The sequence below is a fragment of the Sorex araneus genome, chromosome 1 (assembly GCF_027595985.1).
Source record: "Sorex araneus isolate mSorAra2 chromosome 1, mSorAra2.pri, whole genome shotgun sequence".
In the NCBI taxonomy this organism is placed as follows: Eukaryota; Metazoa; Chordata; class Mammalia; order Eulipotyphla; family Soricidae; genus Sorex; species Sorex araneus.
The window spans coordinates 395,839,666-395,854,192 of NC_073302.1; the positions used below are offsets into that span (position 1 = coordinate 395,839,666).

The 14,527-nt window shown below is 32.2% G+C and overlaps 1 protein-coding gene across 1 annotated transcript in view; it reads left to right on the plus strand.

The window, feature by feature from the left end:
• The first annotated feature begins 1,350 nt into the window (after positions 1-1,350).
• SEMA3A (semaphorin 3A) overlaps positions 1,351-14,527 on the plus strand; it is a 233,688-nt gene continuing 220,511 nt past the window's right edge. Inside the window, exon 1 of the mRNA XM_004602145.2 lies at positions 1,351-1,904. Within this exon, the coding sequence (XP_004602202.1) occupies positions 1,793-1,904 (112 nt within the window). The 5' untranslated portion in view covers positions 1,351-1,792. The remainder of the gene's footprint in view (positions 1,905-14,527) is intronic.

Here is a 14,527-nt window from a genome sequence, read left to right on the forward strand (position 1 = left end):
GGGAAAGAGAGGGTGGAGGAAAGAGAGAGAGAGAGAGAGAGAGAGAGAGAGAGAGCAGTCTGTAGACATTAAGTCATGAAAGCTGTAGTAACAGTGCTTAGATCACTATTTTTTATAAGCATACTAAGCCACTTTTAATAAATGTTTATGTTTTAAATTGCCGGATTCACCCTCTCCTTCCAGCTGAGAAATCTCCATGCTATGGGAGTACTGCTCTTTCTTCTCAATTTCAAATGTGTGTGCTGTATGTGCAAGAGCTGAAATGTGTAGGATGTAAAAATAAATGAATGTAGAGCGGAGGGAGTAGAGGGCTACATAAAGGAAAGTTTTGACTATTAAGTTTTCTGCCTCTCTCACCAAACCTGAGTGGATTGACAGTGAGAAAACTGAAAAAAAGAAACAGAAAAGACAATGTTCACATACCATACCTTTTTAGAAACGAGTTAATGATATCTGTCTGGAGGCATGCAAATGACCCACAGACAATCTTGAAATCTTTAACAAGAACATGAAGTCAGATACAGTCTCTTCATTTTGATCCTTCATACTCAGCAGAGACTTTGGGAACTTTGTCATCTGTGTCTATCTTTTTAAACCCCAAACTTGGAAAGTGACCTCAATTAATGAGATGTAATGCATTAAAAATGTTAGCCAGAGCATTCCAGAAGCTAGAAAACCATAGATGTTTTTAAATGCTGAGTATCCTTTCACGAATCCCTTGTTGTAATTTATAATTCTCTGTGGACCTATATTTGTCTTGAACTGATTGTTGAAATGGGCTTTACTAGGAATTTCTCTCTGAAATTGCAGTGGGGCGGGGAAAGGGGATGGTTGAGCCAAAGGGGTTTGTTGGGAGGAGGGAATGATCTCTAACAAGGTTTTAAAACCTTCAATGGTTAAAGTGATGTTGATGAAAAGGATATGCATACACATAAGCATATGCATACATACACATGCATACACAGATATAATGCACAAGTTCAGCAGAATTATATAATGAGCAGGAGTTGTAAATTATGTAGGTAGCGGAATTCAGATTTTTTTAAATCAGAATTGCACCTAAAATGGCTATAAAACAACGCTTGCCTTGGGAAGTAAATTTATAGCTACATGCCTTTCGCAGGCACGCTGGAGGGTTCTGCTCCCGGCTCTAATCTCTCCGAGATGTTTTTTGCATGTGTTGTATGACAGGAGGAAAGGGGAGTGGGTTGAGCTCGCCTGTTCTCCCATTGTCAGCTAGTCTATAGAGTGGTGGGAAAACCTGTCTGTGGGATCTTGTGTCATCTCTCGCTACATGTGTACAGGAAAAGTCCGCGCTGCTCACGGTTCCTCTCTCTCTCTCTCTCTCCTCTCTCGCTCCCTCTTTCTCTGTTTCCCTTTCATTCTGCTTCCCCGGAGCCGAATGAAGCAGGGAGCAGGATTAGAGTCTGCCACCGGCTATCAGAAGAGCCTAGATAAAAGGAACTGCTTCTTAAGAACCACTGCAGCAGCCCTTGTTAATTTTCTTCTTCTTTTTTTTTTTTTTTCTTTGCACACAACAGTTGTGCCTCATTATCCGGTGCCTGGCTCGATTTTTTTTTTTTTTTTTTGAGGGTTTGAAGTTTCTGTGCTTCAGTGACTGTTACAGAAGAAGAGGTGTTAGTGTTGCCGTGAGGTCTTGATTGTCTGCATTTATGAATGAAACTGACCTAAATCACCTGTTACCTCCAGTTTCCAGATTGTTTGAACTTCTCTGGCCGCATAATACAGGAGGGAAGATTGAAGCAGCATAGGGACCTACAGCGTCTGCAGCATGGGCTGGTTCGCTAGGATTGTCTGTCTTTTCTGGGGAGTATTACTTGCAGCGGGAGCAAACTATCAACACGGGAAGAACAATGTGCCAAGGCTGAAATTATCCTACAAAGGTAAATCTTGATTTTTCTTTTATTTTGCCAGCTTTGCTTTGCCCCTCTCCCCCACCCCCCACCCCACCTTTTTATTCCTTGAACTCCCTCCCAACCCAAACCATAAAACCTTTAGTTTAACCTGGGAAACCTATGTGGTTGCATATGCGTTTTTATACTGATTTAAATACTTCTTTATAAAAGCTTGCCTTCTGTTTGATATATGACAATTTAAGTGCAAACAAAGAACATTTAATCACATTTGCAGAAAAGAGCTGAGTGCCTGGTAAATTCTGATCTCTATATGTGATCATATGTTCTATTAATTTTTTCTTATTCTACTTCTATTAGAATATTTTTAGAGCCACGACTGCAAAAATGGTCTCTTTGTGAATATGCATGCCTCACCTATAATAACTGTTATGATAAATTGCTTTTTCTTAGTTTTAGACACTAAATGGTTAATCTTCATCATGAATATTCAGTTTGTTCAAATCTGACAATCAGATGCTTAACATAAGCAGTAGATCATGGTTTGCCAAGAGAATATAAACTGGAGAGAACAGACTAGTTTTACCACAGTGTGTTATGATTGTACAAAAGACTGTGTATTTGACTAATTGGTGTAAAGCTAAAACCTTTGAAATATAATGTTATTTAATTCCATATGCACTTCAGTGAAAATTGAAATGACTTTCTAGATGAACAGATAGTTGCAAGAACTTCTCAAAGAAAAAAGTATAAATTTGAGAAAGAAAATGCCTTACCACATGGCTGCTAGTACCTTATTTGGTTATACTTTGATGTGTATGCTTGCTTCTAAATAAGAATATTTAAAGTCATTTCATCTATGATTGTTTAGATACGTTTTGCAGAGAGATGTGTAAATTAATACTAATATAAATTTCAACTCATCATATAGACAACTTTTAATGAAAGAGAATATTTATATAGTGAAGTGTTATTGATATAGAGGATTAAACTGATTTAATTCAAGTAGTTTTAGCCCCTAAGGTGTTGCTTTCTTGTGTTTCCCAGATTTCTGCATTTGGGGAGTGGGGCAGAGAGAAGCTTCAGTTATATTTCATTTTTAATGTACAATATGAAAGAAAATAATTACATCTATCTGGAAGGATGTCTACTACATATTCTCTTATGCCAGAAATTGTCTTTAATTTTCACATGATGGGGAAACATGTCTTTCTGAAAGCCCTAGTGTGAATGAGGACCATAAATAAGAAAGAGAAATGTAATTTTCACACTTTGGATTAGAAAATTAAACACCTATTAAATGTGTTTATTTGAATTTAATACTTGTTAAATGATATATATTGAATTAAAAATAATTTTATTTTTGGTATAATATTTTTTATTATGAAGTTGAGATGGGTTTTAAATGCTAGCAATATTTTAATAATAATCATATGGCATATATTAAATATTTAATTACATCTATATTGTGTTTCTACTTAGCAAATGTCTTTAAGTACTTTTCATTATATGTGATATTATGTCATCTGTGTTTTCTTCAATTTTTGCTTTCCATATTCACTCTTTAAAGAATGCAATTCTTATTTTGATGGTCTACTTTATCAAAGTTTATATTTATTATGCTTAAGTTTCACATGTGACTTTAGTTGTTTAATACAAGAAATAGCAATATAAGTTACAATTTTTGAATGACAAGTTTGAACACACAAAGTACACTTTAAAATCTGTACAACTGAAAATATTTAAATGCTAAAGTATAAAATAAGATAATCCTTTGCACGAATCTTATTTCCAAGTAGTAGAGTGTTGCCCTCCCAACCCCCACCCCCAGAACAGGAAGAAAATCTAAAGATTAAACAAACTATAAAGTTCTATCTTTAAAATTTTAAAAGATAAAGCAATCAAAATAGCTCTTTGATAGATAAACATGCTTTAGACTTGTCTGATGTTGTAAGATATATAAATATATATATATGTATATATATATATATATATAGTGACAGGATGTGTATAGATGATGTTGCCTTTATCAACTTTAGTTAGCAGGTATTCATTAGAATTGCTGACCCTTATTCAAAATATTCCTGTAGCTACATAAAAATTCTGTTGATACACCTAGACATTGGCAATTTGGTAAAGTAAACTGTGACATGAACAGCAGGAAGAAGAATAAAAAGAAATGGTTTAAGTAATTTTTTTATGTCATTGTATTATTCTGTCATTACCTTTTTGTCTCTACATGTACTTTTTTTTTTTGCCAGAGCTAATGACTGGTAGCCAATTGTCAGTACTTTGTTCCTAAATAATAATAGAGATTTTTTTCTACTTCTTTTTTTTTCTTCCTTAATTGGATGTCAAACATGGTTAAAACATCCACTGCATTGTCCTTAAAAATATTCCAGCATGATTCATGAAGAGTTAAATCCCTGCCAACCCTAATTTCCCATGGTCACTTGTTTCCAAAGATCTACCATTAACTCTCTCATTGCTCAGGTTGCCAAGACAAAGTTTTTAGGCAATCACTGTGCTTACTTTCTACTTGTCATCTTGCCTGGTAGAAGATAAAAGAGAATTGATATGTTAAATGAGAAAGAAAAAAAAAAGTAAGACAAGAAGGCAGCCTTTGTAGTGGATGTACCTAAATATCTAACAAGGTACCTCTTTACTTTCTAGGAAACAAGGAATTGAATAGTTGTTTTCAGGACCATCTGGAGAAGTGATAATATTAGAAAAATGGGGTATGCTGGTTTTTCTGATTTAGAATCCTTGTGGGGAAGCAAATGTGAGAACTCTGTAAATCTCAGCATTCACATACAAATTATCCTTAAAAAACACTCACAGATACTTTTTTCTTCCTTAACTATATGTTACATAGCAAAATGTTTCTTTTTAAAATTGGTGCATTACTGTTTATTTCCCCTAGAAACTATTCAAATTTCACTTTTCTCATGAAATAACATATCATGTAATCTTCGTTTGGAATATGTGGTACAAGGAAGACTTCGGAAAAACCTATGGAAATCACAAGGAAATAAATTAGGTTTGGGGTTTTAAACAAATGACAAATGTTCCATCACTCAATGTGATGAGCTTTTCCAGGACAGTGTGTGCTTTGGTTTCAGTAAAAATCAAAGACACATGCAAGCCTTAATTTGGTAGTGAGCATGTGAATTCAAAGGTTAAACCACTGCCTTTACCTTTACCTGCAGTGATAGGATGTAGAAAATAACATGTAAACAAATGGTAGACATTTTCAAGACTTTCTTTTCCTACACTGTAGAGATCTTACTCCAGAACAAACTGTTTTTATAAGAATGAGATCATTGGTTATGCAAGAGTTCTCAAACCATATCTCTAGAAAAATAATATTTTATTAAAAATCTGATGTAAAATTTCCACTATTGTAACTACTTAAAACTTTGGTGAATATGAGCAATTATTGACTCAAATTTTAATTTCATTTTAATGATTTTGTTTACTTTTTCTGAAACAGTTGTATATGTGTATGTATTTATGTACATGAATATATATGAATGATATAACTATGCTATTATTTTAGGATTGATGAAATTAACTTTAGTAAGTGAAAGGGTAGAAATTATTAAATGCTATGAATAGATTGTTAAGGATTTAAAATCACACATGAATGGATATGCATATGTACACATGTATACATGCATTAAATGCATACAGATACATGAAATGTATGCATCTTATAATAGAAACAATGATTTCAATCTCTTAAAATATTTTGCAATTTATCACATAATATTACAGGAAAAAATTTCTATCATACTAAAACTTACAATTACTGTGTAATCTATCTATGAAAACTAAATTTATATATGAATGCATACATGTATGCACATAATTAGAATTCAAGACAATATAAATTCTTTCTAGTGAATTTCCGCCAATTGTTAGCCACTTCTAGCAATATATGCCTTACTTGCTGATCCTAATATCAAATGGACTTTTTAATCTCATATGCCCTTAACATTTAAAAATCAGATTTAATTTTGAAATATTCAATTTAAACAAACTGAAAATAAGAATTTGTCATGCATTTGCTCCACATCTCTATTCTGTTAAAGTGATGAACATAAGACAAAATGTTCAGTTGTATATCTTGTAATACAACGCTTATCATCAAATGAGTGCTAGTGTGTCTCCAATTTGTGGCTTCTCTGTTTTAAACTGCCAATGAGGTTGGTCTTTGAAATAATATTTTACACAATGTAGAGTTTAGCAAGTAGGTAAATAACTGAGACCACAAAACCATCCTATATAAGCTTCTAATCCACCAAATTTTGATAATGACACTCAATTACTAGCTTATGTAAACCTGGATGTTAAAAGATACAGCTTTTCCAGTTCAAAAATTTTATATATATGCCCTTTGTATAAATAAATTGCAAAAGTCCACTGCCTTCAGTAACACAAGCTATCTAGATATTTATACATCTATTTAAAACCAAATAAATGTATAATTTTTATATCTAACCCTTTTTTATGTTTTAATCCTACAGACCAAATATAATTACACACACACATATATATAGATATATTTTGAGAACTTTAAGGTATTGGCTGTTTTATGAAAAATATTTAGAAATAATTAATGTGATTCATATTTTTCCTAAGTAATAAAAATAAAAGTTAAAGTATTTATTGCAGAGTATACTTAAAATATGTGCTTTAAGTATCTCATAAAATAGTGCTGAACTTTGTTAGCAGTAAGGAAACTTCTTCCATTTTTTTCTCTTTTGAATTTTGTGGCATATGCCTATACATATATCACAGTTACAATATTCAAAATGCCATGTCTTTAAAGTTTTGAACAATCTAAAAATCTAAGACCCAGAGTCATCTAAATTGAATTTACACTTTTGAATTTTAAAAAAAATCGGTGTCCTTGTATTAACCTAAAAAATTGATTGTAATATGTATGCCAACATTCAGTTACAAAGTTTAATTGCAAATTGTCTTTTGTTAACATCACATCTTTAAAACAAAACTTCTAAAATTTTGTAGTTAAGTGATAAAGTAATACAAATTTATGGGTAGAATCTCCAAAACTTATGTCAGTATTGTAGTTTAGTGCATACAATAAAAGTTTATCATTTAAAAGACAAGCAGAAACAAATTATAACAAGTGTGAGCCTTAGGATGGGTTTTGCCATTAATTATTTCTAAGATTTATTATAAAGAAATTATCATGATTTGCAGTTCTATGCTTTCACTAATAGGTGGCACTAGCAATTTGTGACAGCTCTTTCATTAGTTTGGAAGTGGGCAGGCTGCTAAGATAAAAAAAAAAGTGATGTGTGGAGGCCAAGCATAGAAAAATTGGCATTAGAGTTAGGAGATGTAATATGCACAAAAAAGAAAGCACTAGTTAAACTAGAGTTTCTCAAAGATTTTGGTGTGCTCTTTGCATAGATTTCTTGGTAAATTGATGCCAAAATACTAGATAGTTATATATAATAAGTAGATAGATATGTATTAACTTATATGAGACCTTACATATAAACTTGATCTATATAATGAAAAAACCAAGGGATGAATGATATAGTAGTCCAAAACAACTAAAATGATGAACAGTTCTATGTATATGCAAATACATATAGCTATATATATCTTATAATGTATGTAAATGTATAGTGTTTCATAGTGCATGTGTGTATACGTATGTATAGTCTGAATCGTAGTGTCTTCCATGACATCATTTACTTTTGGAAAGTAGCTAATTTAAAAAAAAATATTGGAAAGTAGCTAATTTTAAAAAAAACAATGTTTAGATAATTAATTTGTTATATTTTTAAATGAATGGCATTTTTAGTTTATAGGCTATTTGAAATTATCATAATTAAATCAAAAAATCACTAAATTTTAACACAAATGAATGTCTCCTGTTGCCATCTTCTTATTATGCCAAGATAAAACATTTGTATAGTAAAGAATTTATACACTATTTCCAAATAATAACAAAGCTCCACTTTTTCAAACCCAGGTTAAGAAAATATACAACTTATTATTGAATTAGGGAATGGAGATAAGCAGAAATAAAATCCCATTGATAAATATGAACAGTGATTTTTTTTAGTATTTCTTACAAGCTTTGGTTAAAAAGAGACCACAAAATTTAGGGAGTCCTGTCATCTCTTGAATGAGCCATTAAATCTGCATTTTTAGGTTTCCTTGGCTTAAAGTGATGCGATATGGGAATCAGTGTTCACCAAGCCCTGTAGTGACTTAATTTGTTGCAGTCATCATAAACATGTCTTTAGATAAAAATATAACATCACCCACTTGAGTATTCTCTGGCAAACTAAATGAAGCTTAGTTCTACTAAATATGTTAAACAACTTTAGTCTGTAAAACTACTTAAGTGGATCATCTTTGGCATGCCAGATTGTAAGGTTTTCAAAGGCAGATATTTATTTTTCATAACTATATTCATGGCTAGCTCAGAGTACCTCATTGTTGGGTGACTTTGTACTTCTTCTGGTAAACTTTTTTTTTAAACCCAGTACATGCCCATGTATGAGTACAAAAATAAAGCAAATTTTTAATAAATTAATTAATTATATGTAATTATTATAGTACAATTCCATATATAAAGTAAGCTTAGTGTAGATAGAAAGCTAGGAAAATATCAATTGAGGGCCTTGAGTGTACAAGTGGCAGGACACATAATATTTTCAAAAACATTATAGCCTTCACAGAATCAAAATGGTATCAAATGTATCTACATTGTTTTGCCTGCTAGTAAGAAATGGATAATATATAACACATGCATCTTGGAGGCCTCTAGGAACCAGGTTGTGGAATTATTTCATTGCTTTGGATAAATATCCTATGTCTTAGGACACAAAACCAGAAAAGAAAGTAAGATTATTGTAAAAGCAAATAGTTGCTAACAGGATGATGTCTCATTATATCTGATTCCTTGTGTTTAATATATCAGTCCTATCAGTGTTGACAGTAATTCCATTAAAAACTTAAATTGACTCTATTTTATTGTCTACACTTTGGGGAGAAACCTGACTATGGTTTCTTACAAGAAGATTTAGTATTTCGGAGCCTCCCATGTGTCCTTTTCTCGCTTGATTCCACTTAACAAAACTGTAGTTGGTCATCAAATTATTATCTCTTTCTTTCCTTGGTCGTATATTCTATGGCCAGGGAACAACTCACTTCAATTCTCAGCTTCTCTTCCTCAACTCCCACTTGCTTAGGAAAGTGGATGTGATAAAAAAATAGAATAGAAACTTTTACTGAATTATAAATGTAATAATGTGTGTTGAGTTATATAAGATCCAGCCTCATATAATCATATAGTGAAGAATAATAGTTTAGTTTCCTTAGGCCACATATAGTTCTATAACTGATATATTGAAAAGAAATGTTTATAATTATAGTACTTTATGTTTAATTTTTATAGAATGTGTTGAACTTGTAGCAAAATTATACCAACAATTTGAATATGAATTTTTAACAATTAACTACCAAGATTAACATTATCCACAAATCATAACTTAAGTCTTATTTAAAAGAAAATCCAGGACCTAGTACAGACTCTGAAGAAAATTCAAAAAAAAGTTGTTCACACCTGAGGCTAAATCTAAACTATAAAAGTTTTTGTTATGTTCAAATTTGTCTCATAAATTTTATGTTTTAATCCAAAGGTGAAACTTCAAGAGAATATTTTTCTTTGGGCTCATCATTCTTTAAGAATTAGTTTGAATGAATCTAAGTTTTTGTTAATTACTCTTTGCAAAAATAAGTTATGATTAATGGGCTTTTTGTTGATTTTTTTTTATTGTTTTGGGTTTGGGACCACATCTAGCCGTGTTCAGGCATTACTTCTTGCTCTGCACTCAGGGACCACTTTTGGTGGGGTTCATGGATCCATATGGTACTGGGGATTGAACTTCTGCTGAACTCATAAAGGTAAATGTTCTGCTATATAATCACTCCAGACCCCTTTTCAGGCTTTAATTTTTATTTTGTTTTGGGACCATAGTTGGTATTGCACAGGGGTTATCCTAAGCTCTATCTAGGAGGTCATTCTTGGTATCACCCAGGCTACATTATATAGTGCCAGGACAGAAGTTAGACAAAGGTGTAGGTTCTTACTAGTTTGTAGTTTTAGCCATAATAATGTATTCCCTTGTACTTTCAGAAGTACTTCTACGTTCATTGGTGATATATTATGTACAATGTATTTGAATGTAACACATGTAAATATTTATGTGTATTCATAGCAAATTCATTTTTCAAAACTACTGCCTTTATTTGGGAATTATGGAAAATGGAATAGCAATAAGTAGAGCACAGCATTAAGGGAAGGCTCTGTTTGATATATGGTCATAGGTGCCTAAGGATTGGTCATGTTGCATTTGTTTGGCTTTAATGGTTGATTTTCAGAGTATCTTCTGGACAATGTTGCTGTCTTGAAGAGTTCTCTGATCTTAGGCATTGCTGTCAACCTACTTGGTTGCACTTTCAGCAGCCTTGCACTGAATCTTCTTAGTATTTTATTAGACATTTGACCTTGGGCTTCCACTCTCAGCTTCTACCTCCAAATAGATAGGAGGCTGTGAGCAGGACACAAATCTCCAAATAAGGTACCATTTCATGTTCCAGATTTGAAATATGTAATCATTTATTTGTTTTGTTGTGTTTTGAATTGATTCCACCCTCCCATGCATTTTCTCTAAAGAGAAAATCTTCATTCCATATCTCTTGCTTGTCCAAATAAATCTCATTTAAGGCTATCCTTTTGCAAGTAAAATCACATTAATCCTTCCCTGGGGGTATGAAAAAGTTTCTAGGCCTCAAAAATTAAAAGCCCTTTTATTTCTCTCTTGAGAAGAGGTTAGTTATCGTTCATTTTCAGCAGATTGAGGAGCACACCAAATGGCAGTATAATCTTGCCACTTTTCCATTAAATTCCAGGACCCCTCCCATTCTTACATACACCTAAATGGTCACACTTGTGTCTGTTTCTTATTTCAAATGTCAGTGAATAATGCCATTTCTGCCCCTGCTGTTTCAAGTCATAGCATCTTTGCCTCTTCCTTCTCTGCCTTATCATATGCAATGTTCTATAACTGCTACCTCATGTATCTGTCTCTCAAATCTCTTGTTTTCTCTGCCAGAGCCTCATGTCTTTGCCATTTTATGGCAACAGCCAGTAGTACTTTTCATCTCTTCTATCACTTCTGACAACAACTATTTGAGAAATTTAAATCTAATTATGCTTACCCCTTTTTAAAATTCCTACTGATTAAAGCACAAACTTCCGACTTCCTATCAGAACCATTAACCTAAAGGAATCTCAGAGAAGGAGAGAAGTATTCAGAGAAGCCAGCAGTTGTTCATAGAGGAGGCAATACGTATAATTACAATGGGAATGAGGGAGAAGGCTAAAGATGACACTAACTGAATGTATAATCAAACTGGGTTCACTAAATGTCTGTAGGAAAAATCTGATAATATAAGAACAATGAGAAATAAAATATTTGTATTAAGGAATTAATTAGTACAATAATTAGTAATAATTGAGAAGCAAATCTTCTCCTTTCAGCCTCGGCCTGTACTCCAACATAACACTTCTGGCCCTCCATTTCTGGGTGTACATCTTTACCCCTCAGTTACTTATAAATGCTAACTTGTAAATAAATGTTTACAGAGTCTCTTTCCTCCTTTGACAAGGTTTTCACAGGCAGAGAGGTGAAAGCATATGAGGGAAATTTTAATTAAAAATTATCAATGGATATGGAGAAGGCATAGTTATTAACTTTTTTAACATCACGCTTATACTTCATCTTAAATTCACACTCATCTTGACATGAAAGGGCATCCTTACATAGTTCTTGATGGAGCCAGAGAGATAATACACAGGATAGGGCACCCCAAAAGGCCTTCTGAGCTTATCAGAAGTGATTACAGAGCACAGAGCCAGGAGTAAGCCCTGAGCACAGCCAGGTGTGGCCCCAAGACTAAACAAACAAACTAAAGTTCTTGAATGAAGAGATCGGAGGAGGAATAATTGACAAGGTTGTAGATAATAACCGTTCCAGTGGGGAGGATTTGAGACCATATTTATAAAAGATATGAGAACAAAACATGGCTCCAAATTTTTAATAATTTAAAAATAAAGTTGGTAAGTATTTGGTTGATAGAAAAAAAGAATCTAAGGCTACAATTATAGCTAAGTGTGAAAATTGATAGAAAATTTTGAGACAGTACATAGGATACAAACATTTCATTTGAACAATATATGATAGAGCTTTTATTAAGTTTATAAATGAGTGTCATGTATAGAGTAATGCTTCAGTAATTCATAAACCTATGTATTATTCTTTAGCACGGAGATATTGTATATTTGCTATGCTAGAATAAATGTCTAAAATAACTGGTGGTAATTTAGTTGGGTCTTGTGTAATACCTTTCATTTTCTGGCCTATGATGACATCATATATGGGTATGCACTTTTCTCATATATTCATTTAGCAAAATATTCCCATGTATCCAGAAAAAATGCAAATTATACTTAAGAAAACTGCAAAAGTTTTGCTTTTATAGAAGCTTAATTATCTTAACAATTGAACTTCGACAGTGAATATTATATTACATACAACTTCCATCAAATTTTCTTAGGTCTATGGCAGATAATACATTTAAACTTCTAAGAAGGAAGTGTCCACACATTTTACACTGCTTTTGATATTACTGATGGGCAAAACTAGATAGCAAGTGTAACTTCTTTTCTCCTCACTTTATATGGCTTCAATATTTTTTTATGGTTTTTCTTTCAATGTTTTTGCTGTTGTATAGATTCACTCCTCTAGACTTATTGTAACTAGATCAAACTGGAAATTGTCCTCAAATAGCACAACTATTTCTAATATTCTACTTGTGGCTTTTGAAAATTGTTGTTATTGTTTGTTGTTTGTTTTTTAAAAAACACTCTGACTTTGACTCATGGATTTTCTTATTATCCTTATATATTTTTTTACATTTAATAAAGTCTTAACCTTATTTTCCTTCAGAAGGTTTCTATTTAAAACAGAATTAAGGTTCCTTTCCAGTATCTACCAGATCAGACATCCCCTCTCTGTTTTTCAAGCTCGAGTCCATTTTCCTAAAAAAGATAGCATAACAACAAAATGAGACCAAGTGTCTAAAGAAAATATGTCTTTATGGCACACATGAAATCACTTACCAAGAGAAAATCCATGTCTGTTTGGTCCACTCTTGTTTTATGAGAAAGAATATTAATACTTATCTGATTGGCTTAGCTGTTATAGCTGTTAAAGTGAAGAAACTACTCCATAACGGCTATCTGTCCAAAACTATGTAAACATCAGCACATGAATTTTGAAAGAATCTGTTTAGTTTACTTTTAACCAGACTCCATACTAGTAAGCAAAATTAGTGATGTTAAATTAACTAGTTTATTTAGTATGGATATTAGTCTATAATTGAAGTATACTACATGTAACATACACAATAGGTTATATTTGTCCAAATAGGTGCTTTTATTTTTGAAATAAATCTTACAAATTTTTATACAATTTAGTTTTTCTTATCGAGATAACTGAATGTCTCTATTTTGCTCCATCTACATGACCAGCTATTCTATTTTTTTCTATTTTTAAAATAATAAAATTTCACATCCTGAGAATATACAAAGAAACATATATATTAAAATAAAAATAGCAATGGTTAAAAAATGATCACATGGCATCAGTGCATTTGATAATGCTTTAATAGTTATTATTTAGTATTATTGAATGGCAAGTGTTGTTGTATTTACAGAATTCAAGTGCCTGTTAATTGAAAATCAATGGTTTTTTTAAATTGGTTTCTAGAACAAACCTCCCAACAAAAGATGTATTAGCATAACAAGAAGCCACTGAATTGAGTAGTAATTTCTAGGTGTTAGGACTTTGGCATGTTATTCACTTTTCTAACATCAGGTTGCTCTTTTCTAATGCAGAAAGATTTCATGAGGATCATTATGGGGGTGGTGACTGTATGTAAGTGAGGTGCCAATTGGTGCTTGAAGCATAGAACATATTCCCTATTAATTTCCTGTGAGATTGATAATTGTGTGACAATATTTTGCTTATTCAGTGTAAGTATGCACTCATGTATTCTCTAGTTACTATTTATTTTCTAAATTAATAAGAGAATAATAATAATACAGGAAAGCCACAATGTTTATATTTGTACTGTAGTTCCTGTAGCATAATCACGTGAGTGTTTTGAATGTTTAAACACCAGAAGTTTGTCAACATCAATCTGTCAATGAATATAAAAAGAAAACTTGTAAAAAGGTCATATTGCAAATAAATAATTTGTTAATAAAATATCTCATTCTAACCTTAGGTCTTACATTCCATGTAGGTGAAACTTTATATTTTGATTTTACTTACTGTTTGACACAGTTTTAAGTGTAATATCAGTGGAATTTATGTGAGTATATATATATATACATATATATATATATACATATATAAAGGTAATTATGGGGATAAAAGCAGACCTGGTCTTCTGGTTATGAGTGCTTACTGAGCAGACTCAGTAAGGAAGCACCTGTTTCTTAAGGTAAAGGAATTGCTGGCATCACACAGAAT